The following is a 25,778-nucleotide window of genomic DNA, read 5'->3' as shown; positions in this document are numbered from 1 at the left end:
GAACTAACAGGAGCACGTATCAGTTCACTGTCATATTTTTAACAATAACATATTTACAAGTAAATAACAGAATTCATTTCACGTAGCCTACTTACACATACATTGACTACTAGTGGTCAGAGCTACGTGAGGAATGGGCACTAAGTGGTTACAGTGTCTGTCTTGTCTTGCAGACCAAAGGAAAACATAAGAGCAAGAGATGACATTGTGATTAATGGAACTAATTTCAACATCTCCGGAAAACCTGAAGTGCTGATCGGAGACAGTATGTGTGACGTGGTTGTCTTTAACACGACGACAGTAACCTGCAAGGTATGTGTACGGATATATCGTTGATTTATATTGCAAGATGAATGAGACTACCGTGAGCCAAAAACTCACGACACATTTTCCATTTTTATTTATTCATTGGGCTCTTGTTCCTCATAGGTATGCATTGGAACAGGTGAAAAAGATAAAGATTTCTTTATTAAAAAAGGATTGATTTTAATGAACTCGTTAGTCGTAGTTGACTTTCCTTTATGGATGTATACTGTAATTTTCTATTTTTCGAAAATGAGGAAAGAAAAAAATCGTTGATTTACAAGTTGTTATAAATATATGCTTTTGTTATAGAGAGGTGTTATCTTTACAAGTTGTTATAAATATATGCTTTTGTTATAGAGAGATGGATAACACCGTAGTAAGTCAGTCACATCACATCTGTCCTTCACATTCTTTCAGTACTTTTCGTCTCTCAGTAAATTCTATAATGATATAAAGATTGATGTTCATCAATAATTCCAGTTATGAATCAAAGAGTCACGTTTCTCTGTTCCTTGATTTTATTCATCGCTGTTCTGCTGTGTAGGTGTTATCCGAAATGTTTTGGAAAATGTTCTCCGTAATTTCCGTGACTATCCCCCGCAGGGGGGAGTGCCGTCAGTGCACCTCACGGGGTGAACTGTAGCCATTACTAAACGTTCTTTGCAGCGTCCCTTCGGCCTCTAGCTGCAACCCATTTCATTCCTTTTACTGTACCTCTATTCATATATTTCTTCTATCTTGCTATTCACCCCTCCTAACGATTATTTCATAGTGCAACTGCGAGGTGTTCCTCCTGTTGCACCTTTCAAACCTACCTACTTTCAATTTCCCTTCCATCTCTGCATGACCTCAAAAGTTCCAGTGCTTGGTCTTTGGCCTAAACTCTATATTCCATTCCATGACTATCCGTCCTGCCTGACGTCTGCTTTTGATCCCCAGGCAATGGAACTGCCGGCTGGCAATTACACTGTGTCCGTCCGGGACAAAAAATACGGCTGCTCGAATGAGCAGTTAGTGACGTTCGACCTTTCGATCACATCGATCGAGCCACCCCGAGGTAAGAATTTCCTTCCAGTATTGGTGATAAAATTATTCATTTTATTTATATATTGCGAGTGAGAGAGTTTATTGCTTAAATTAGGTTCTTTATGCAAATATTTAATTGCAGGTTTAGTGATTTTTCATACGGGTTGGAATGATCTCATTGTGAAGAGTATGCAACCCTCATGTTTGCTTGATTTGGTTGAATAAAATTCATACATTCATCCAGACAGACTCCCACAGAATTTCGTCATTTATATTGTATTGTGATGATGTGTTCATTAATACATATGAGCGCAGAGCTATAGAACTCCAATATTTTAGTCTGTAAGGTTCAAGAAAAATTGCAAGGCATCATGTCCGATAGCGAAAAAGGTGTATGGTGATATGTATATATTATATAGTTTATATATATAATATATATGTTATATATGATATTTTTTCCTTCTCTTTCTTTCTTTCTCTCTCTCTTCCTTTCTGAAGGCGTGGTTTCAGATGTCACCCTGCCGGTTTTCAATAAGTCTTTTGTCCATTGGTTATGAATCACCATAGTTGACTAATTACCATGCACTATGACTTACTCCTTAGAACAACAGACTACAATGGGTTTAATGAACCCTGTTCCTTTTGCTGGTGTTGCTGATATCATGACAAGATTACTATGAGGTTTCATATATATATATATATATATATATATATATATATATATATATATATATATATATATATATATATATACATACATACATACTGTACATACATACATACGAGTATATATAAATACATTATATATATACATACATATATATATATACACTATATGTTTGTGTGTGTGTGTACGTGTGTGTGTGTCAACCATTGCACCACGCGCATACATGCATCCAGGTAAAGACAGGTATGTCTCACAACCACAGGTGGGTTCGGTGGCGTCGTCATAAACATCACAGGCTTCGGGTTTGATCCCGCTGGTCAAAGTACCACGGTCACCGTGTGCAATGCTTCTTGCTCCGTCACGAGAGCCTCATATACTTCCCTCACGTGCCAGGTACCTCCAGCGGATCGAGGTAAGTCCTGTCGTTCAGACCTACAGGTAATAGTTTGGACGGAATCCATCCGCAGTGTTATATGACTGTCAGTAAGGTAGCTTGGTTTTTATTCGCAGAAGAGACATTCTTAAATGACAACTGGACTATAGCCCTAAGGTAATTTGAAGTACTCATAAATGACAGACCTGCAAATTAGATGTAAAAGAATATGAGGTATTCTTAAATTGCTGGACGTTGACGTTTTTACAGTGAAACAGGGAAATGTTCAATGAACATTTCTAGCGGTGACGAAAAATTGTATTTTCGTGACCAGAGACGATGTCGTCTTCTTAACTATTGAGAAAGGGAGGAACTTTTACAGTCCAGTTCAGTCAGATTTACCATCTACCGTTTCTCATTTCATGTGCACACTGATTATGCTATCAATCAGTGATTATTCTATCAGTCATTCTATTCTTCCTTACTTTCTACAAGTTATGGACGGTTTTAATTGTTAGCATTGAGTAACAAACGCTTAAATTCTGGCTGCTTGATTAACTTGTTTATTTGAGAATAGATTACTTTTATAATAAAACTTTGAAATTTATCTTGCCTGAATATATCTAAATCATATTTTAGCGCCCTTTCAGCCTTGTTTTTGGTTTAATTTACTAAAATTAAATAAATTTATCCTAAAAAAATATTCCAACGTTATTGTTTATTTTGGAGCTCCTAACTTCCTTTAATTTTGAGAGCAGTTTGCACACTAGAGAACTTTGCTTAATAATAGGAATAAATTTTCTTTTGAAAACCGTTTAATATTCTGTAATATTCTGCGATCCGAAAGGTGACTTGTGTTTTGTACCCAAGTCTTTTACAGTGCACAACTTAACACCAAAGGACACAAGCAACAGTTTTAACAGTGATGATTTTAGACGTAATCCTGATTTTTGTTTATATATATTAATTAATAGCTCGTTCCATCTTCAGGTACCTTAAAAAGTAAGAACTGTGACCTAATAGTAACCAGTGAAAATGGGCCGCTGGAAACATCTAGGAATGGATTCACCTATAACGCTTCCTTGACTCCTTCCATCCGTGATGTCACGCCGAAAAGGGGAGGCACTGCAGGTGGCACCAGGATAAAAATCAATGGCACTGGGTTTGCGTATGTATAGCTCTGAGTTTTTTTTTTGTTTAACATCTGGGAAATCTAGACTATGTTTTAAACTGGGAGAAAAAATACCATTGAAAGCATAAAGAGAAAGCAGGAAGAGTGACAAGTCAGTGGCAGTATTTAATACATTGTTAAGGCAAGACAAGGCAATCAACTCTGATTAAAATATATCTCTCACCATATTACCGTTTAGTTTGAGGGATTTGTAGTTGAAAATATTAGTATCTTTGATATTAAAAGTCAGCATTTGCTTGCTGCAGATGCAAACACTAATTTTCATGCAATAGAAGATCGTCAAATAGCTTTTTCAGTTTGTGTCGTTTCATCTACGGTATTTATGAACAAAGAATTTTCTGAAACTGTAGGTCCAAATGCCGTAGATTTGTGATGCCTACAACACTAACATGAAAGCTTACAGTATTGCCACCCTACAAAGAACGAAGATGATGAAAGATCAGCGTTTACCTTCGTCCATCTCAAACATAATTTATTTCAGCGAGGCTAGCATTCAAATACATCTCACAATTTCAGGGAAAAGGGAAACACCGTGGCTATCGGGGATTCAGAGTGCGTTGTTGCAGAGGAGAAACCCAACGAGATTTCTTGCGTCACGGAGAGTCATCTCGGACCCGGGATATTCCCAGTCACTGTTACTGTACCCGGGGCTGGAACAGCTATCACGGTCAGTGTAATATTCAGTGTAGAAGATTACGTTTCAGTAGCTTCTGGTAATAAGTGTATACCTAGTTTTATAGTTTTAATGGTGATCAGACAAATTCAGATAAGCATTTTCTATATTTGTAATGAGGGATAACGGGTTAATGATATACAATAATCAATAATCGCACAAAATTTATTATTGTTTATAAAAGAAAACACATTCAGTGAAATTTGTTTTTATAGAAGGACAATTTACAAAGTACTGCTCTTAGCTTATTGTAGCTCCGGCTGATAGTATCATAAGCTAAAAACACTTCTTAGTAAATTTTCATCTGTAAAAATGTATGTATAACAAGTAGAAATTAGAAACACAAATTCGTCGACTTATTATTATTATTATTATTATTATTATTATTATTATTATTATTATTATTATTATTATCAGTTCACATTCATAACTTCTCAAACGTAAGCAAAGAACAAATCTTCAGTAATTCTCAAGTTTAATCTTTTCAGGATGAAAATGCTGAGTTCTTCTACATCGATCAGTGGAGTTCTCCATTCACCTGGGGCGGAGAACCCGTGCCCTCAGCTGGTCAAATGGTAGTCGTTGATGCTGACCAGACCATTCTCTTGGATCAGTCCACAGATGTTTTGAAGATGCTGCTTATCAAAGGTGGGTCTTGATAATATCTCGTGAAGAGTGTGTATACACACAGACACATATTATTAAGGTTTCAGTCTGACCTACTTCCTGTATTCCTTGCTCAGGGATCCAATCCTGCGGTCTAGCTGAAGAACAGGGAACTTACTATGAAACCGTGTCACTCTTGACTGCAATTGCCAGGTCTGGTAGAAACTTAAGTAGAAAAAACAGTTGGGCTGAAGGTCGTATTTCAACAAGGAACTGTTGCAGATAAATACTTAGGTTTACTTTAAATGGGATAAATTTACAATTAAACACGTAATTCAGAAGAATGGGGAATGATCGGCAGATAAAGTAATGTTCTGCCACGTGGTTAAATATTAACAGCAATTGTTCAAATATTGAAGAATCTTTGAGTAATTCTCTTGAAAGGGTCACTGAAGAATTGATTGCAGTGGGAATCCCATGGAAAGAAGCACAAGACAAGCAGCAGTTTCGGCAGCTAGCAGCACCATCTGCGGTTAGAAAATGTAGGCGATTACTTAAGGAAAATTATAACGATGTTGGGTGAATCGAGGGTTGTACATATGGCACCAAGACAACTCAATTCTGGTGTGAGATGCTTCCATTAAAAATTCACACTGGACTAACTAAGTCAGGACTTTGTGAGAGTTCGCACTTCAGAAAAGAAAATGAAATTCAGGGACGTTACCTTAAAACAGAGCAATGGAGGGCCTTGTCGAAAATTCACCAGAAATGGAGGGACGAGATTAATGGGACTGCTCTAGTAAGTGATGGGGGGGCCTAAAGATGGCCACGTGGGGGTCAGCTCAATAAGGAGCAAGCAAGGGGCACTGTATGTGGGGTCTGCTGCTGGTGGGGTTCTGAGAGAAAGCTGCTGACTGCCCCCTTTTTATAACCTCGGCGGCTTATTTTCTTGCTCCTTTCAGAGGGTATTAGGAGCGTTAGCATCTGTCCTTGGGGTTCAAGATGGTGGCCAACTCACATGGGTCACGACCTCTGTTTTCTGTGACCTTTGGCACCCCATGTTCGCCAGTTGCTAGGGGGGACTTAGCTTTTTCTCCAGGACTTCATCCCTGGTTGGTTCGTTCGTGAGGCAGGCTTTTTTTTCCATTTGCCTTCACCTGAAAGGAGGTTTTCAAAGCAGTCACTAAATCTAGATGTTAAAAGAAGTACCAAAGGGGAAGCATGGGGAAAGTTTACGTTGGGACTGAGTTTCCCACGCTCTTCCTCAGTTAATTATCAGTATGAAAAATACTACATTTATTTTATAAGGCAAATTGGAGGTTGAGTTTGATTATAAAGTGGTTTCCCACATTACAGCACCCCCGCAAAGTTGACAATTGCACCTTGAATTGGGTGGAAATGTCAACAACTAAGTTAACTCGAGTGAACAATCTGGTAACTCTATACTTCCCTTTTTGTGGTAACATTATATTTTTAAAAAAATCATCAATTCTTCAAGTAAATCAAATACAAAATACATCTCACTGATTTTTAAGTTTGCATCACGTAGATATGTTACGCTGCAAGTTAAATTCATATACCTCTCATGTTGTTATGTTAAAGCCGCATTATAGTAAATTCAAAATTAAAGAATTTTATGAACTAATATTTCAAGAATCTATGTAACAACACGGAAAATAATAATGGAATTAGTCTGGCATTAAAACCTAAGGTTAGACATGTACTTAATTAATAAGGTTACTTTGACAGTCCAAAGTCATGCTGTTAAGGTGCCTTGAGGAGGCATTGCAGCAAGGTATTCGTGGGCTTAAGTTAGGTGATGCTATGGTACTTGTATGCAGCAGCACTGTACCAGACAGCTTTGCTAGTAGTGGGATTTAAATTACAAGGAAAATAAATGACAGATGCAAGAGTAAGCAAAGTTTATGATTAATGGCCTATGTAAGATGGCTAGGTTCACTCTTCAGCCCAAAGGGCATCAAAAGGCAGTCGGAGGGCATGACCCCTCTGGCGGGAGCATCTGCCAATGGCGATGGGAATGGCACTATGCCAGGGATGGCACTCATGCGGTCAAGGCTGAATGGCTCTGTTATATTCAATTTAAAATGTACTATGCCTTTGTAGGCATGAAATAGGACGTCACAGGACTTACAGCATTAGAGAATCTGGCGATTGCGCTCTCCATTGGCAGAGCGGGAAGCAAATTAAAATGAAAAGCCATTATAAGGCTTTACAAAGGGATTCATGAATGGGCAAGATTGCCAAGAAAATATTAAACTAAGAGACTGGAAAGAGAAAGAAAAATGATTAAAGTGATATAAAAAAATATTACACGAAGAAGTTAAATCACAAAGTTATAAGAGGAATAAACAGGGGAAGAAACCCAGTATCCTCTTCTGGATTAAGGTGCCAAAGTTCTTTGTAAGATAAAGGTGAGGCGCTGTGCCAGAGGGCACTAGTGGGAGGAGAGCTTAACGGCTCTCTTTTGGGGTACCTGGAGTCTTTGGTGCCTGTGACCCTTCCTCTGTGGACCTCTTTTAGGTCGATGGTTTGACTTAGTATGGGGACTCGGTGGGACTGAGTCCGAGGATGACGTTGAAGTTCCACTTGTTCCAGCTTCTTTGACAGCTGAAGTAGAGGCATTCGTTACAAGCTCAGCTACTAGTCATCACAGTTCCTGGAATTCATCAGCCAGTTGAGATATGGCAGAATCGTTATTCATGATTGTGTCTACGGAGGATTGGGAAAGAGAGGAAGAGGTTGTGGTGGGTGTGAGAGGCTCGCAGTTCACCATGACCAGCTTAGGCACGGGTTGCGAGGCCGCACCTTTTGCTGAGCTTCTGCTGTGGTCAGAGGGATCTGGAAGGGACCCAAGTATACTGTGGAGTGGGTCTCTCACCGGCGCTGGTAGCCATGCCAAGCCAGAGGGAGAGAGGCCATCTGGACTGGGGTCCCTCAGAGGAAGATCTATGGCATGCTCGGGCACTGGCACTAAGGAAGGCCCTGGCACAAGAATTAAATTGTGAATTTTGTTGATGCCTGCAATGGGCAGAACGTGGCACTGTCCTGGACACTCAGGTGGCACTGGAAGAGTTTTGTGTCAAGTTTGGGATCTCCGGAAGGGAGATTCAGGTTGTGCCTTGGCACTGGCACTGGGGCAGGGCCCGGCACTGCTCAGGGCACTCAAGTGGCACTGGCAGCGTGTTTTAGGCAGGTCTTTGAGGACTCTTGTTGCTTGATTTAGTTATGGAGGGGTTAGGACCCCGGGATTTTTGTAAATTAGGAGGGGACCGGAAGTCCTGTCCCAGGAGGAGGTCATAGCCTCCAGGAAGGTAAGTAGCTGCTGCAAGGGTGCAGATTTTAGATATTTGAGGTCTCGTGACCCACCTTATGAGGGAGATTAGTGCGCCCGTGTCATTGAATACTGTGACCTGGCAGGTGGGGTAGCTACCTCGTGGGGGTGCCACAGATATGGAACCTTCAGCTGGAGTGCCTAAGGTTTTAGGATTTGTAACTGCCAAAGCAGTGGTGGGTGATTTTGTTTTACTAAGGCATTTTGCTCATAGGGCGGAGTGCCCCTGAACTTTATAGGCTGTGCAATAATTCTTGCTATAATTCTTGCTTGGCACTGTCCCAGTGGAGGGAGCAGGCCCATTGTTGTTCATCCCAGAGCCAGACGTGGCTTGGTTTGGTGTGGTCCCATTGGAGGACTTAGCAGGAGTGTCTGGCTGACTCTCAGCCTTCGAGCGGCACTGTTCTGTGGAGTGCCCTGATTTTTTACAATAGCCGCACACTGGTTTCTTGTGAGGGTATCCATTCTTGGGTGGCTGCTGACCAGAGGTTGGAGAAGAGGGCCAAATCTTACATCCCCAGGAATTTGCTGCAGGATGGTGAGTGCCCCAGTGGTCTGACAAATGGCAGCACTCATCTAGCGTCAGAGGGTTCTTATCGCAGAGGTAGGTAGCGAGGGTCGGGGGGCGTAGTGTAGGAAGTCCTTGAGCTGGAAAGTTTCTACTATTTCCTCTGCAAAGGTAGAGTTGTGGGATTCTAGCCACCACATGAGAGCTCGGGACTTATGGCATGCCCAGTCGTCCCATGTTTGACCCGCCTCTTTCGGCTGTCCTCTCCAACATTGCCTCCATCTTTTGGGGGTAAGCTCATAGGCCTTAATTATGGCCTTCCAGACCTCCGCAAAGTTTCCACTGTCCGTTAACGGGATGGAGTGGAATAAGGCTTGGCTCTGTCCCTCCAGGTGTTTTGACAGGAACATAGAGATTTCTGCTGGCTGGGGTTTGAAGTTCCTGAGGACCTCTTCCACCTGGTTGAGCCAGGCCTTGGGCTCCGGTTCATTCCATTTGGGCATCATGGAGGTGGCGGCCATGATAGAGGATGGGGGAGACGTGGTTGCAGGACCACCCACCCCTTGGCCGGCCATGGCGAGTTCATGGCCGTGATCTTTCTCCTCCTTATCTAGTCCTTCCTTCCTCTCTCGCTCCTCCCTAGCTAGTTCCTTGGCTTCTCTCTCGTCCTTTTGGTCAATCCAATCTAGTAGGTCTTGGTCCTTCAGTCCCAAGGCCTTCCTTGTAGCCACAAGGACTTTGAGCTCTTCCGTGTTGGAGGCCATGGCGGCGAGGTGTAGTTCTTATTACAGAGAGCAGGCTATATTATCCCGAAAAGTTAAGTATACCTTAGTTTTACCAGACCACTGAGCTGATTAACAGCTCTCCTAGGGCTGGCCCGAAGGATTAGACTTATTTTACGTGGCTAAGAACCAGTTGGTTACTTAGCAACGGGACCTACAGCTTATTGTGGAATCCTAACCACATTATAGCGAGAAATGAATTTCTATCACCAGAAATAAATTCCTCTAACTCTTCATCAGCCGGCCGGAGACTCGAACTCGGGCCTAGTGAGTGCTAGTCCACAGCTCTACCGACTCGCCCAACGAAGAGCTGTATATTATCCTGACTGAGCATAATTGGCAGGTTCGAAAGACGATCTTTATCTAAGTTACTCGGAGAATGCGCTCTTAGTTGAACTTATCTAATAGCTCAAAGAGCGTGAGGGGTTCATGGGTGAACGTAATTAATAGGGCGTTTGAAGAACATGTTCTTAGTTGAACGCATCTAGTATCTTGGGGAGTGTGGGGAGTTATTAGGTGAACGAAATTAATAGGTTGTTCGAAGAACGTGCTCTTAGATGAACGCATCTAGTAGCTCAAAGAGCGTGGGGAGTTCTTAGGTGAATGTAATTGACAGTTTGTTAGAAGAACAGGCTCTTAAATGAAAGTAACTAATCAGCTTGAAGAGCATACTGGGTTCTTAGGTGAACGAATCTAGGTTGTGTGTAGAACGTAAGGTTCTCAAAGGCATGAATTTAAGAGGTTCTTAGAAAGTAAAGTTTGTAAGTGAACGACTCTGGGGTGTTCTTGAACGTAAGGTTCGTAAATGAACGGATTTAAGGGGTTCTTAGAACGTAAAGGTTCGTGAGTGAGCGATTCTGAAGATTTCTTGGACATAGTCTTTAAGTGAACGAATTTAAGGGGTTCTTAGAACGTAAAGGTTCGTGAGTGAACGATTCTGGGGGGGTTCTTGGACTTATGGTTCTCAAAGGAAAGAATGTATACTGTCCATAGAACGTGGGTGTTCTCAAGTGAACGATTTTATGTTTTTCTTAGAACGAACGTTCGTAAGTGAACGAATTTATTATGCTGAGAAACATCTATGATTGGCGCAGATGAGCGTAAGCTTCCAAACAAGAGTTTCTGGGAACACATGTCCTTAACTTGGCATAAATAACTGAGCTTCCGGCAGTACGAGGTAACCAAATGCAATAATATGATGCTATTATGAGTCTCTGCACCGAGACGAAGTTATTAAATTCTCCGTAAAATGACCGGTACAAAATGCTTAAATCTATCATGCACGAATTAAATAGTTTGCCTGTGGTCACGTGCGCAATGAATTGACTCTACTTATGAATTTTGCCTGACGGGCACGTGACTAAATACTACGTTCATTGAAGCTGCTACCCAATGGTCGCAGAGTGATAGGTCTAAGTGTATAATTGTATTTATGAAAAATTTGGAGTCTGACTGTCCCTTTTCTCCGACACTGTTTGTGAAAGTATCTTAAAGTACTAAATTTTATCTCACCGTTTAAATTTTTGTCACCAAAGGATCCGTTACCAGGGCACCTATTCACCTTAGATTTTGAAGCTCACTAGTGTGGCGTACAGTAAAAGTTAATTCCTTAGTTCAAAAATTGTTCAGCGATTTTCACACCCTATAATTCAAAGTGCTTTGCAATCAAAGCAGTGATTGGGTCTCATAGGTTCATGTACCACTGCTGTGGCTATGCAAAGTCACAAAGCACTATACAGTACTAGTTTGATGAGAAGTGATCTGAATACCTCGTTAACCATAGGTCTTGTAGCCCAGTGGTGAGTCCTCCGCAGCTTCATGATAAGACATGTTAAGTAGTCATAATGGTAGAAATCGTTAATGTTTTCTGCTTTAAAGTGTTGATGGAGAGACCATTTTGGAGTTTTCTCTATTTTACCTCAGCTTGTTGTGAGTCATAATAATGTTCAAGATTAAATATACTCTTAGTAGCGTAAGTCTTCAGATGAAGAAAAAATCCAGTTATGTAACTGCACAAACATGTTTAAAAATAAAACTATAGTGAGAGCTTTCGAGCATCTTACAGATTCTCGAAAGCTCTAGTTTTTCTTAAAATATATTTGTGCTGTTACAAAACTGTAGACTTGTTTCTGCCGCATTCAAGATTTCGGGTTATGCCTCCTATACAAAGGTATTTTGCTTCAACACTTTGTAGACATCGGGTTACATTCACAATGAAGATAACTTAGATTATTCGAAATGTCTAAAATGATGTTCAGATTTTTCTGCCCGTGATATTACGAACAATATCAATATGTAACTGAAACCTCAGCCTGATGATAAACGTTTCTATCTTCTGCAATGCAGGAGGCCATGTTGTATTTGACGGAGAGGCCAGCGAGGAGATCGTGCTAAGGGCGGAGTACATTTTAATTGTGGAAGGAGGTTCTTTGAACGTAGGTGCAGAAAACGAACCTTTTATGGGTCAGGCCACCATTGAGCTGCACGGAAATTCACGATCCGTAGAACTGCCAATATTTGGATCAAAGGTAAGTTTGCTGGCACAGTATATGTTTGATGGACTTCAGTAATGGAAAATATTCAGGAGGCTTTAAATAGCTGGATATTGCTCCGTTCAAAACAGAAGTTTTCCGTACGACTGGTCACATTTTGAAAACAGCAGACTCTGCGCGCAGTAGACTACTAATTAGATTTCAAATTTGGACTTGAGAGTAAACTGAGTGTTATACTATATAGTAAGAATTTTTTTATGATGATGGAAACAGTTTTAACAAACGACGTTGCATTTAAGAAATAATGCGCCACAGTTAATGCGTTACACTGAAAAATTTTCTTAAATATATTTATTGATAAAACTCAGTGCTCCTAAAGATTCCTTTGAATATAAAAAAAACCGCAATTTCATGATTGCTTTAGTACAAAATTATAAAATTTCAATGCAGTTCAGCAGGATTTAGTTAGGAAAAATTTCACGATTGCGTAGCCCTAAAGGTATTAGAAGTTTAAAGATGCTACACACGACTGATATAGATATTATCTTTTTGTAGGTGTTAGCAGTACGAAACGGGTCTTTAGACCTACATGGGGCGCCAGTTCCAATAACTTGGACGCACTTGGCTGCCACAGCTTCACCTGGCGCTAAGAACATCACCTTGAAACAGCCGGTGACCTGGAAGGCTGGAGACAAGATAGTTATTGCTTCTACAGGGAGAAGGTATGACAGAAAATTACGTTAAAATGCACTGCCGTTTATTAGTTCTCTGTAAGAGAAAACTGTTGAGATGGCTATTTGTCTGTCTGTCCGCACTTTTTTTCTCCTCCCTCAGATCTTAAAAACTACTGAGGCTAGAGGGCTGCAAATTGGTATGTTGATCATCACCCTCCAATCATCTATGATACCAAATTGCACCCCTCTAGCTTCAGTAGTTTTTAATTTATTTAAGGTTAAAGATAGCCATGATCGCGCGTCTGGCACCAGTATAAGTGTCAACAACACATGCCACCACCAGGCCGTGGCTGAATGTTTGATGGGCCGCGGCTGAGAGTTTTATGGGCCGTGGCTGAGAGTTTCATACAGCATTATACGCTGTACAGAAAACTCGATTGCGCCTAAGAAACTTCGGCGTATTTATTAATTGCTATTTTCTTCTTCTTACTTTGATAAATTCGGATAATTATTCATAGGAAGGAATATTACAGTATATATCTGGTTTTAGTGCTTTTTTAATTTTATCGGACAAATCGAAAGTATTTCTATCTCTTATGCAGCTATTCAATAAAAATGAATAAGGAATGAAAAATCATCCGATCTTCCCATATTTAAAATTTTATAAATCACATAATTAGTCCATTATTCACAAAGAAAGCTAACGACGTCTTTCACAGTTTAAAATTTTTGTTGTTCTGCCATTTCTCCTTTCTTTCTTTTGCTCACCCTATGAAATACCGTCGTAGGTTCACGAAAAACGAAAACGAGGAGAGAACCATAACGTCAGTGTCTAAGGACGGCCTCACCCTCGGGCTGTCCGAGTCCCTCGATTACGAGCATATATCCCTCGAGCAAACGATCGGAGGACGGCGGATCGAGACCAGAGCCGAGGTTGGGCTCCTGACCCGAAATGTGAAGATCAGAGGGGCCGTCAACGAAGATTTCGTGGAAGACGTGGCAGCCTGTGCGCAGTCTTTCAATCCAGGTACGAATTTCAGTGGCAAAGGACCGACTCGGTTGTCCGGCTGAGAGAGAGAGAGAGAGAGTTAACAATTTTGCTGACCTAAGGCAACTTTATGCCACCACTGTCTTTTGCTTTAACGAGCATCCCACAAAAACTAGCTGACTTGAAGAGATAACGAAAGTTCTGATAGAATAAATGTGGAAACGAAAACACAGTGCAAAAGCAAACAATGCCAAGATTCACCTTTTTTTTTTTGGTAGCTTTTGACTGCCTTTGTTAGCTGATGGTTACAGATATACAGAAATGTGCTTGTGTTCAAACTGTTCTTATTCTTTTTAAAGGTTCTTGAAATTTTATTGTTTAGTATGAAAAAATATGAAACTGTTATTTTAATAATCTTTTGATAGTAACTATATATCAAGGAAGAATTACTGGGAATAGGCACAGTAGTATTGATGCAACCTTACCACATTCTTAAACAATTATTAGCTTAGAACAGACCTTCATTTGATGTACATTGTGACGTCCCTAAGAGCTCAGAGATTGAAACAGAGAAAAAGAGAGCAACAGACAAGAAACAGGTTTCGCACAGAGCTCTGTGTTACTTTTATGACGGTTTGAGACCTTTTCCATTGATGTCATTCAGATCAGTTCGCGACGCAGCAATGCTTCCGAGGAAAATTCGGCGAAGAAACCATAGGAGACATGTTTGGAGCGACTGTCATGCTCTGCGCGAAGTCTCCAAATGAAAATCTTGTTAGAGGTCGCATCGAATACGTCGAAGTTACGGAGGCTGGGCAGGTGAGGTGCTCAGATGTCCGTCGTTGCCCTTCAGGAATTTAATTAAATAATGGGATAAATGATTTTTTACCTGTCTGTATATATATATATATATATATATATATATATATATATATATATATATATATATATATATATATATATATAATTAGACACTAATATCTGTCATTTTTAACATTTTATTTTTCCCCCCTTCTCACCCCCCTTCCTATCAGGGCTGAAATTGGACTTAAAGAGCATTTGGAGTGTCACTATTCATCTCAGTGACCTTGAAAACTATGGATTAGACACAAATATCTGTCATTTTTGGTTATTTTTACATGTCACCCCCTTCCCACCCCTTCTCACCCCTTTCCTATCAGGGCTGAACTTGGACTTAAAGGGCATTGGGAGTATCACTTTTCATCTCAGCAACCTCAAAAACTATGGATTAGACACTAATATCTGTCGTTTTTGGGTATTTTTACGTCACCCCGTTCCCAACCTTTCTCACTCCCTTTCCTGTCTGGGATGAACTTGGAATTAAAGGGCATTAGGAGTATCACTATTCATCTGTGACCTCAAAAACTGTGGATTAGACACTGCCATTTTATATCGAATTTACCATACCTTGGGAATAGCTTTGTAGGGTCCCACATGGACCTACACAATTGTGCATCTTACCTGGCTGCCCGAAATCATACCCTGTGGGCATCCACTCCTCACAGAGAACATCTCCGGACATGCACGCCTGGCACGCGTGTATAAGAAACACAGCCGACAGCATACACTCTTTTAATGTATACTGTCGTCCATGATCATGTCACGTCAAATGTATCATTCCTACTGGAAGCAATACAATGTCAGCTTTCCAGCTATATTTGTCAGAACTCTGTCTGTAACTTGTAGCCTATATAGAATTACGTACCATTTTCCATTCTCAAACACACAGTTGAATGTGTGTGTGTATATTATATATATATATATATATATATATATATATATATATATATATATATATATATATATATATATATATATTGCATAAGTTGTGTCAGTCATTTACATCGATGACAGTCAAAAGTCCTAAGATAAAATATCGCGTAAAGATGTGTTTGCGTGCACACGGTTTTGTGCCTGTATTTATTTAGTAACGATGTTGTTATATAGGCCGATTCGTCTGATAAGAGAATTATGCTTTATATTCAGTATGTAATATCATCATACATTCCAGTATTGTAATTGAATCAATATATATCTCTGGCAGGCTTTCCAGCTAGGCCGATACCCGCTTCATTTTCATTTAGTGGGGAACGTGAGTGATTCCTACATCCGAGGATGTGCCGTTCATCGCACGTTCAACCGCGCCATCACGATGCATGCTGTCAGCGACTTAGTGGTCGAAAAGAACGTCGTCTACAACAACATGGGTCACGCTATTTTCACGGAGGATGGCATCGAACAGAACAACACCATCCAATACAACTTGGCTGTTTACACCCGATCGTCTTCTTCCCTCCTGAATGTGGATGTCACTCCCGCCTCTTTCTGGGTAAACAGAACTTGTAGATTGTATGTATTGAGGCTTAATCCGAATACGGTACTGTATGGAGTTCCTCTTAAATTTAATGGAAGTATTGGAAATGGATAGTCTTTGTGTTTACAAAATCTAATTTTGTTATATCAGATGCAAACCAGGTGTAGGGTAATAAGCGATGAACTGAAAATGAAAGGAATCGTGAATACTAACATTCTCTCTCTCTCTCTCTCTCTCTCTCTCTCTCTCTCTCTCTCTCTCTCATCCGTTGTCAACACAGATTGTCAACCCAAACAACATAGTGAGGCACAACGCAGCGGCAGGGTCAACCCACTTTGGGTATTGGTACAGAATGGAGAGAAATCCTTCCGGACCGTCTGCAACGACTGACTATTGTCCTAATAACGCCCCCATGGGTATCTTCTTCAATAACACGGCCCATTCCGTGGGAAGGTGAGAGTATTCGTACGAATATGTTATTTTTTTCTTGTTAAAGTTGAAAGTCTTACTTGTGTCGTACGTTCATTTATGTGTGTAAAACATAATTCTGTTTTTTGTTATTTTGTCTTGTAATTTGATAAACTTTTGATGCCCTGTTTTTGCTATCGAAGTTATGTTAGTTTTTTCCTTATTATATATATATATATATATATATATATATATATATATATATATATATATATATATGTTTATATATGTGTGTATATATATGCATATATATATATATATATATATATATATATACATATATACATATATATATATATATATATGTGTGTGTGTATGTGAAGAAAAACTAACATGATATATATATATTAATATATAGGCATCAAAATTGATCAAATTTTACAAGACAAAATAATAAAAACAGAATTATGTTTTATACACACAAATGAATATATATATATATACATGTGAAGAAAAACTCAACTTTAACAAGAAAAAGTAACTTATTCGTACGACAAATCATATATATATATGTTTTATATATATATATATATATATATATATATAAAATATATATATATATATATATAATATATATATATATATATATATATCTATATATATATATATATATATATATATATATATATATATATATATATATATATATATATATATATATATATATATATATATATATATATATATATATATATATATATATATATATATATATATTGTAACGTACATGATAGAATAAAACAGAGTGCCCTGAGGTTGTTCGTTCTGGTGAGAGAATAGCTGATAAGCTGATGAATAGCGTGTATGGTGTATGTTTCGGAAAAGTTTATGGATCTTTCGGTCCATAAAGCAGCTATTGTTTGGAAGCGTTCTGTAAACGTGGTTCTTCACAATTCATCAGTTAAAGAATGAATTTGGCAGTGACATTTTATTTGTTTTTTTCTCTTAAGTGATTCTTTGTTACTGGTGCAGTTCACAAATCTGAATTCAGAGGAATGGAAGCTTACTCATTTGAACTTGACACTGATGGCTGCCCTTCTAACAAGGATCACTCTTAGGAAATACATGGAATTTGGGAGCAATGTAGTTTGTAAATTTGAATTGGAGGGACGAGTGAAAGCCTCTCGATATGAACTGTGCTTGATGCAACGCAGCTGCAGGTCTCTGGTGAGACTTTCTCTTGACCTGTAAGATTTATAGAGAAGCAACTTGACCACTGAAATTTTTTAATCGTCATTTTGTCGATTGTGAAACTTTAAAAAAATTCACTTGAAGTCTTATCTTCAGTCAGTTTATGTCTGTAATCGTCGGTATATTAAAGTTCAGTGCTTTTATACATCTAGTGTAGCCTTAAAGATGGCCATGGGTTAATGGCTGAAACGAGTGTAGGCTTAAATAAATGGAGCAACAGAACAGCAGTTTTTTCCCCTTCAAAGGTTTATCCTTGAAGAAGTATGGTACTGGAGATAGGTTAAGAATTGCCAGAGAGTTACAGATTTCATATGTACACTGGCACTTGATATACACACACGCACACACACATATATACATATATGTGTGTGTGTGTGTACACGCATAGTATATGTATGTGTGTGAGAGCACGCTTATGCTTCTATGTATGTATCTAGGTTTATTTCATGTTAAACTTCATTTTATTTTCAGATACGGACTGTGGGTGTTTTCCAAGGATGGCTACGAGCCTACATCTGGCACCTGTAGTGGTAGTTGGCAGGTAAGTTAGTATGGTTATCATATGATGTTTTTCTATGCTTATTTTCAATAAGGTTTGTTTTCATTTCTTCTTTGAGGGGAATATATAATATCATCACCAACGACTTTAATGATGCATATATATGAAGTTTTCTTAGCAAACAAAGATGTATAAATTTGATGTCACCACAATTTTGTAGGTAATGACTTCAGCTTTGTATATCCCATATACTGTACATGCGATGCTTTCCCTGCTAACATATTCCTATATGATCGCGATGTCGCCATCAGATATTTGAGAATGATTTTGATGATGATGATGATATTATATATATATATATATATATATATATATATATATATATATATATATATATATATATATATATATATATATATATATATATATATATATATATACAGTGTATATATATATATATATATATATATATATTTATATATATATATATATATATATATATATATATATATATATATATATATATATATATATATATATATATATATATATATATATATATATACAGTGCTTTTATAGCAGACACTTGCTATATCAAAGAGGTAAAGAGTTATGTCCACCATAAATTTTTTCAAGAAATTCTTCAGTGACTATTCCCATCTCCCCGGCCAGGCTGCAGCGTGGCGTAGCTTCACAGCTTGGCGATGCGAGCGAGGGGCCGAAATAGTGAAGGGGTCGCGCCTTCAGTTCCGTAATTTTGTGGCGCTGGACAATGAGAAAGCCGGGCTGGAGATGGTCCAGATGTCGGGAGGTTTTGGAGAAATGTATGGATCTGGTACGAATGATTATTTTTGTGTGTCTTCTCCACATTCCATCATTTTTCTCATATTTTCGTCTTGTATGTATATCTATAGTATCCTTAGCAAAAGAGAGAAACATTTTATTGTGCAAAAACTCAGGAAGTAAACACAACAACAGGCAGCCCAGACTCAGCATGCGTTTAGGGGGAAGACCTCTATACTGAGTGGCACTGGCTGTGATATTATACGCAACTTTTCCATCCTGTTGATTACTAGATAAGTCATTCATCAGGGCCGATACGGTACTCAGGTAGTATTACAAACTATAAATAATTACAGGTGACTGCTTAGGGGAATTAAAATACATTGATGAGAAATTAAGAATTATTAAAGTTTCCCCTTAGATGTGATTTCAACATACTGAAAAAAAACAGTAGATCTAAACACCTTTCCAAGTGAGTAACCGGATTCTAGTCATTTAATACTTTACCATACCATAAATACACTCATCTTTTCCTCAACTACAAAAACTAGGAGTGTTCGATTCGCTAGTCGTGGGATACTCGAAGCTAACCCCAGAGGGATGCAGCGTAGGGATGCACGGCATCGTTGCTCCGAAGCAGAACGCTTTCAACGTGAAGAACGTCACCTTTGTCAACTACGACGGAGGGAACTGCTCAGCCCTGTCTGGGTGCTCCCAGTGCAAGGATAAACAAGGAGGCTTCAGAGCGCAGGTCAAAGGCCTCGCTTTCGAAAATTCCCCTAACAAGGTAATCTCAACAAGGGACGATGTGTGTTGGCCGAAATACAGGGGCTTTTTCAAATTTCTTTGTTTCATTTAATGGGCTTTTTAGGAAAAGATTAAAATGCTAGATTACAGAAAGTGTGTATATAAATTATATATATATATATATATATATATATATATATATATATATATATATATATATATATATATATATATATATATATATATACATATAAATTTACATCCGTACCACATACATGTACACAGCATATATGTATGTATATATATATATGCATATATATATATAGATAGGTAAATAGACATACAGAGTGTATATATATATATATATATATATATATATATATATATATATATATATATATATATATATATATATATATATATATATATAGGTAAATAGATAAATAGGTAGATAGACATATACAGAATATATATATATATATATATATATATATATATATATATATATATATGTATAGATAAATAGATAGATAGACATACAGAATATATATATATATATATATATTATTATGATTAGCAAGAATTCGCTAGCAAATTACCTCCCCCCCCCTCCTTTGTTGTTGTTGGTTGTTCATTTACTGCCAGCCGGCCGATCGATAGACCATCTGTCTATCGACTTAAAAACAAGGGTTTAAAAGATTAAAGGCGCTCCCATTTTTGATAAAGATCTTTCCTTCGAGGCAAAAGTAATCTGGCTTGGGCGTTTCTCCTACAGGCCAAAACCTCCCCTGCGGGCAGCAGGTGCAATGAGTCAAAGCATCTGTGATGGACGCCCCCCTGCCCCATAGGAGGGGATAAAAGGCAAAAGCCCACGAGGTCTCACACACACGCGGGCTGGAAGATATGGAGTGAGCTTGTGAAGACGTCCTCAACACCTGGCCCCACCGATGCCCTTGCATCCTAACCACGTGGCCCTTCCCAAAGTATACTTCTCCTCGTGCCCTTCAACCGTATTCCTCGAGCCCACACGCCATTGCTTGGAGTTTCGAGGAGTCCCCATCGCCTTGCCCCTTTACGGAAGCCCTTGCATCTCACCACGTGGAAGAAACTCGTCCTCGGAAATCGCAAGTCATCCACGGACCGCCTTCTACACGCCCTCGGAAAATCTGCTAAGGTAAAGTGCCCTGGAAGAGCCCCATTTCAGTCACGCTTTTGTCTCGTAATATTTTCTTAAAGAGAAAGCCAGAAATCTCCCTTGTCTAATGTCCGTGCACCTCTTGCATCGGCAGTATTAATTCTTTATTACTCCTTTGGCACCCTCAGTGCAGCCTCGAATTCATTATTCTTTTGTCTATTTTCATTACTGGCGTATAATGTGCATATCTCTCATTTCAGAGGGATGCTATTTCGTGGAAGCTTCTCGGACTGTGGCTGGAATTCCCCAGTTTCATTCAACCTACTGAGTTCCTCTTTCCCGTACTAATGTCATTTATGTAAATACACTACTTTAAATGTGCCCACGTGTTTTACGTAATATTTCCCTCAGTAACAAGAGCCCTATGCTCATATGAAATTCTCCTTTGTTTTCCTCTTTTTTTACGTTTTCCCGTACCCACAAAGTCAGAATCACAAGGCTAAATTACCGTAAATTGTTGCTACCTGTCTCACAGAGCATATTTCAAACTAAAACCACGGAAAAACGTAAAAATGGCGACCTTGCCAGGATCTCGTTTTGCAGTTGCAGATCCCCTAGTGTTCCTTTATTGCATTTGCAACTTGCCAGATCAGCTATTAGCAAAGCTAAGCTGGGTACGAGACAATTACGAACCTTTTGTGTAAAACCAGCACACAGATCCAGAAAATTCCACGTAAGTAATGTGTTTATCTTAGCAAAACCTTTTTACAATCGTGACTGTTCCTAGGAATTAGAAATAGGGACGCATGTAATCACTGAGAGAAAAGAACCGCCGTATTAGATTCGTTAATGCATGCCTTTCAGGATAGGTAGTTAGGAAATAACCAGTGCTAACCATCCTTTGCTTCGAGGAATAGTGCGAAATTCCTCTGTGTTAAAATCTTTGCCATATCTTTTGCTTCGAGGAATAGTGCGAAAATTCCTGTGTTAAAATCTTTGCCATATTCTTGCTTCGAGGAATAGTGCGAAAGAAATTCCTCTGTGATAAATTTTACTTCGCATTTCGAATTAGCGAACTGTTATCTAGGCGCGAATAAAATTCCCACGTGGGACACGACGAAGTCAGCTTGCATTGCTGAAATTCTCTCAGTGTAGTTAGAATTCGAGTAGGTGTTAGGAAAGCGAAATTTAAACTCCGCTTATAGGGAAAATTACTAGGCCGTTGTACTGTTATCCTCTCAGACGACTGGGAAATTCCCCGGAATCCCAGACGGTCTATACATATACGGGTTCATTCACACAGAATCTAAAAATACCTCGGTGTTGGCCAAACGACCTGCACCCCGCCCATGCCGCGTGTGTAGCCATTCATTTCCCAGCAAACATTTTTCTTTGGGTTTCCCGTTAGTAATTTCTAAGTCCTAAGGGACGAATCGTAATTCCAAGTCCTAAGTGACTCCTAAAATTCTACGTCGCACGTGGCGAGAATTCCTCCAAATTCCACAAATTCCAAGTCCTAAGTGACTCCTAAAATTCTACGTCGCACGTGGCGAGAATTCCTCCAAATTCCACAAATTCCAGTCCTCAGAGACTCCTAAAATTCTACGTCGCACGTGGCGAGAATTTCTCCAAATTCCAGTCCTCAGAGACTCCTAAAATTTCACGTCGCACGTGGCGAGAATTTCTCCAAATTCCAGTCCTCAGAGACTCCTAAAATTCTACGTCGCACGTGGCGAGAATTTCTCCAAATTCCAGTCCTCAGAGACTCCTAAAATTCTACGTCGTACGTGGCGAGAATTTCTACAAATTCCAGTCCTTAGAGGCTCCTAAAAATTCTACGTCGCACGTGGCGAGAATTTCTCCAAATTCCAGTCCTCAGAGACTCCTAAAATTCTACGTCGCACGTGGCGAGAATTCCTCCAAACTCCAGTCCTCAGAGACTCCTAAAATTCTACGTCGCACGTGGCGAGAATTTCTCCAAATTCCAGTCCTCAGAGACTCATACAAAAATTCTACGTCGCACGTGGCGAGAATTTCTCATTCCTGCGGGAACCCAAAATTAAGTCCTTTTGAGACATTATATAGTGTAGTTCACACACATCTAAGCCCTTACGGGACTGATCATTCTAGTTCGTTAGAACAACTCCTTAACTTCACGCTACAGCCGGCCAAGTCCAGCGTGACAAAATCCTTCACGTCTTCCGAGACATATTAGACTTCGTTCGCCAAGAACAACCACGTCTTTCCAAGACACATCCAATTTTAACAAAGAGTCTTTTCAGACATATCCTATACCCATTATTCCAAGATGGCTAATACCAGAGCCCAACAAAACGAGGATTTCAAATTCTACATGTCCGCTGGGAAGGACATGGGACTATCGGGCAAGATCTGAGAGCATGGGTTCAAGAGCGAAAGTGGACGATGCCAAGGCTGAGAGAGCAAGAGAACGTGAAGAGAGGAGAGAGAACGTGAGGAGAGAGAGAGGGCAAGAATTGCCCAAGAGCAGGAGAAGGAAAAAGAACGTGCAGAGAGAGAGAGAGAACGAATCGCTCAAGAACAACGGGAGGAAAAAGAACGTGCAGAGAGGGAGAGAGAACGTGAGGAGAGAGAGAGAGAACGCGCCCATGAGCTCCAGGTGCTAGAACGACAGCACGCCACCCCCGCCCCTGCCGCGGGGATGAGTGCCCTCAGCCAAGCTCACTCGTTCATGCCAAAATGGACCGAGTCCGAACCAGTATGGCTTGAAAGGGCCGAACGAGTCCTGGAGTGCTGCGATCTCTCCCCGCGGAACTCTCCCTTGTTCTCACTAAATTCCTGGGCGGAAAGGCCCCTCGTTGCCCCACGCCCTTCCCGCAGACGATCGGGAAACTGGGAAGCCGTCGCCAAGCAGTTCGAAGCGTGCATTGAGATTACCCCGAGCGGTGGAGGAGACGTTGGAAGAGCAGCCCAGAGAAGCAGGCCAGACTTGGTCCGATTGGGCGTACCATTCGGAGCGGCGTTGACAAAATGGCTCGATTCCGAAGGAGCCACTAACACCGCCGAGGTACTCGAGCGGTTTAAATTCGAGCATTTCCTGCGCCACGCCCCTCCTGCCCTCGCCACTCATATAGTGGAAAAAGCCCCAGCAACACTCACCGAGTGTTGCGAATAGCAGATATGGGAAACCCACCACCCTCAAGAAGGATCCATGGGGCGGAAGATAAATCCCCCGTCCCTCCTCGGAGGTTCAAATTCCCACAAAAATGGGAACTCGGGCAAGCCCCTAACTTGCCATTATTGCAAGAAAACGGGGCATTCCTCCGAACAGTGCCGGAACAAGAAACGGCTCTCTCTCTCCCGGAAAACCGACAAATAACTCGCCTGCGCCCTCCACAGGGACAGCGCGGAAAGATTTCAGCCAGACCTTTTGCACGGCGTGCAAGGTCTATGGCCATTCTCCCGCATGGGCGAAATGCCCACGCAATAATAAATCAACTACTCCCACCGTCGCCTTGGCCGTCACAGATCCCAAGTCATTAGGCCCTCCCGCCAAAGGGCCTGTATACGTGGCCCCTCCACGAGGTAGCGAGCCCTGCGCGCCGAGTCACTGCTTTCGAGGACTCGGGCGCGCAAATCTCCCTCATCCGAAGGACAGAGTTCCCCACGGAGCTATCGTCAATAGACGAAAACTCGTCACGATCGAGGGAATAAATCAATTTAAATGATACTCCCTACGGTCCAATTGAGAGTCACAAGACCTCACCAATCCAAAATTTGCAATCTTGCAGTAGCAAGCCATCTCCCGGAGGCTATGGCGTCATCCTGGGACAGGACTTTCAGTCCCCACCGAAATCACGACAATCTAGGGGTCCCCATTCCCCGAATCATTCCGCGGGCGCGAGTAATCCTCCCCGCTTCTCCCTCAGCCAAGACTGGCGCCCCTGGGTACCAGGAGGACGTGCAGTCCCCACCAGTGCCACCTGAATACGATGTACAGTGGCCCCCTCGATCGGTTCCCGATCCGATTCCAGTGCCCGGCCCTGCCTCAGTGCCAGTGCCAGGGCCCCAATCAGATCTCCTTCAGGAGATGCCAAATTCCTGCCGGTGCCACTTGCATACCCCGAGCAGGGCCAAGCTTCGTCCGTCCTGACCGACGAGCCCAAGAAACCTCTGATAGCGCCTGACTCTGCCTAGTGCCAGCGCCAGAGCGCTACGCCGATCTCCATTCACGGGATCCAACTCAGGACCCCTCTCTTCCCCGGCCTGGCACCGCTACCAGCGTCGGTCAGAGAGACGGTTCCTCCCGACCACCGCGGAAGCTCACCTGCAGGTGCGGCCTCGCAACCCGTACCTGAGCTGGTCATCGTTACCTGCGAGCCGCTCACGCCACCCCCGACCGCCTCCTCTCTGCCTCAGCCCGTCGCCGGACGCAATTGCAAGTCAGGATTCTGCCATATCTCACTTGGCCGATGAACTACAAGAGCCGCGACGGATCATGGTAGAACCGCACGGAACACTCCTGCGTCAGCTGTCGCATCAGCAGGCCCAGGTGGTACTCCGTGCCGCCCTCGGTCGCGGGCCCTCCGCTTCCCCGGCCGAGGACGACTGTCCCATTAAGAAAGGCTCGAGGCGAAATTACCACGGGCGTGGGAATTTCCAGGTAGTTTACAAAGAGCTCTAGAGCTCCCATGGCACCTGTGCCACCATTTCATCTTTCGAAGGTCTTGGCACCCCTAATCCAGAAGGGGATGTCAGGCCCTCCTCTATCTTCTTCCGTTCCTCAGGAACTGCTATCTCTTACCATCCTCTACTAATCTTCCCTTAAATTATCCCCACAAGAGGCAATTAAATACGGGATACCATTCCCCACACAATGTATAAATCATTAAGAATAACAGAGTGAGAAGTGGCACGCCCTTGCGCCCATACCTTGGCACCGGGCGTGCGTGTCAGCCCCTCCTGAAGGAGTCGCGCCCTTCGGGTGCACTTTCCTCGCCCT

At 41.1% G+C, this 25,778-nt stretch overlaps 1 protein-coding gene and 1 long non-coding RNA gene across 2 annotated transcripts in view; both read left to right on the top strand.

The window, feature by feature from the left end:
- Positions 1–25,778, top strand: part of LOC136828638 (fibrocystin-L-like) — an 87,527-nt gene that overhangs the window by 24,142 nt on the left and 37,607 nt on the right. Inside the window, 15 exon segments of the mRNA XM_067086674.1 lie at positions 174–312; positions 1,246–1,363; positions 2,262–2,411; positions 3,363–3,540; positions 4,081–4,231; positions 4,726–4,885; positions 11,832–12,013; positions 12,533–12,699; positions 13,440–13,678; positions 14,304–14,458; positions 15,705–15,989; positions 16,255–16,427; positions 18,105–18,174; positions 18,805–18,967; positions 19,467–19,702. Coding sequence (XP_066942775.1) covers positions 174–312; positions 1,246–1,363; positions 2,262–2,411; positions 3,363–3,540; positions 4,081–4,231; positions 4,726–4,885; positions 11,832–12,013; positions 12,533–12,699; positions 13,440–13,678; positions 14,304–14,458; positions 15,705–15,989; positions 16,255–16,427; positions 18,105–18,174; positions 18,805–18,967; positions 19,467–19,702 — 2,566 coding nt within the window.
- Positions 20,402–21,178, top strand: LOC136828512 (uncharacterized). The gene is made up of 2 exons (XR_010850078.1): positions 20,402–20,836; positions 21,058–21,178. It is a non-coding gene; the product is annotated as an uncharacterized lncRNA (long non-coding RNA).

This window comes from Macrobrachium rosenbergii, chromosome 43 (genome assembly GCF_040412425.1).
Source record: "Macrobrachium rosenbergii isolate ZJJX-2024 chromosome 43, ASM4041242v1, whole genome shotgun sequence".
Classification (NCBI taxonomy): Eukaryota; Metazoa; Arthropoda; class Malacostraca; order Decapoda; family Palaemonidae; genus Macrobrachium; species Macrobrachium rosenbergii.
Note: the sequence above shows the minus strand (reverse complement) of the source record. Positions and strands in the feature narration are given on the sequence as shown.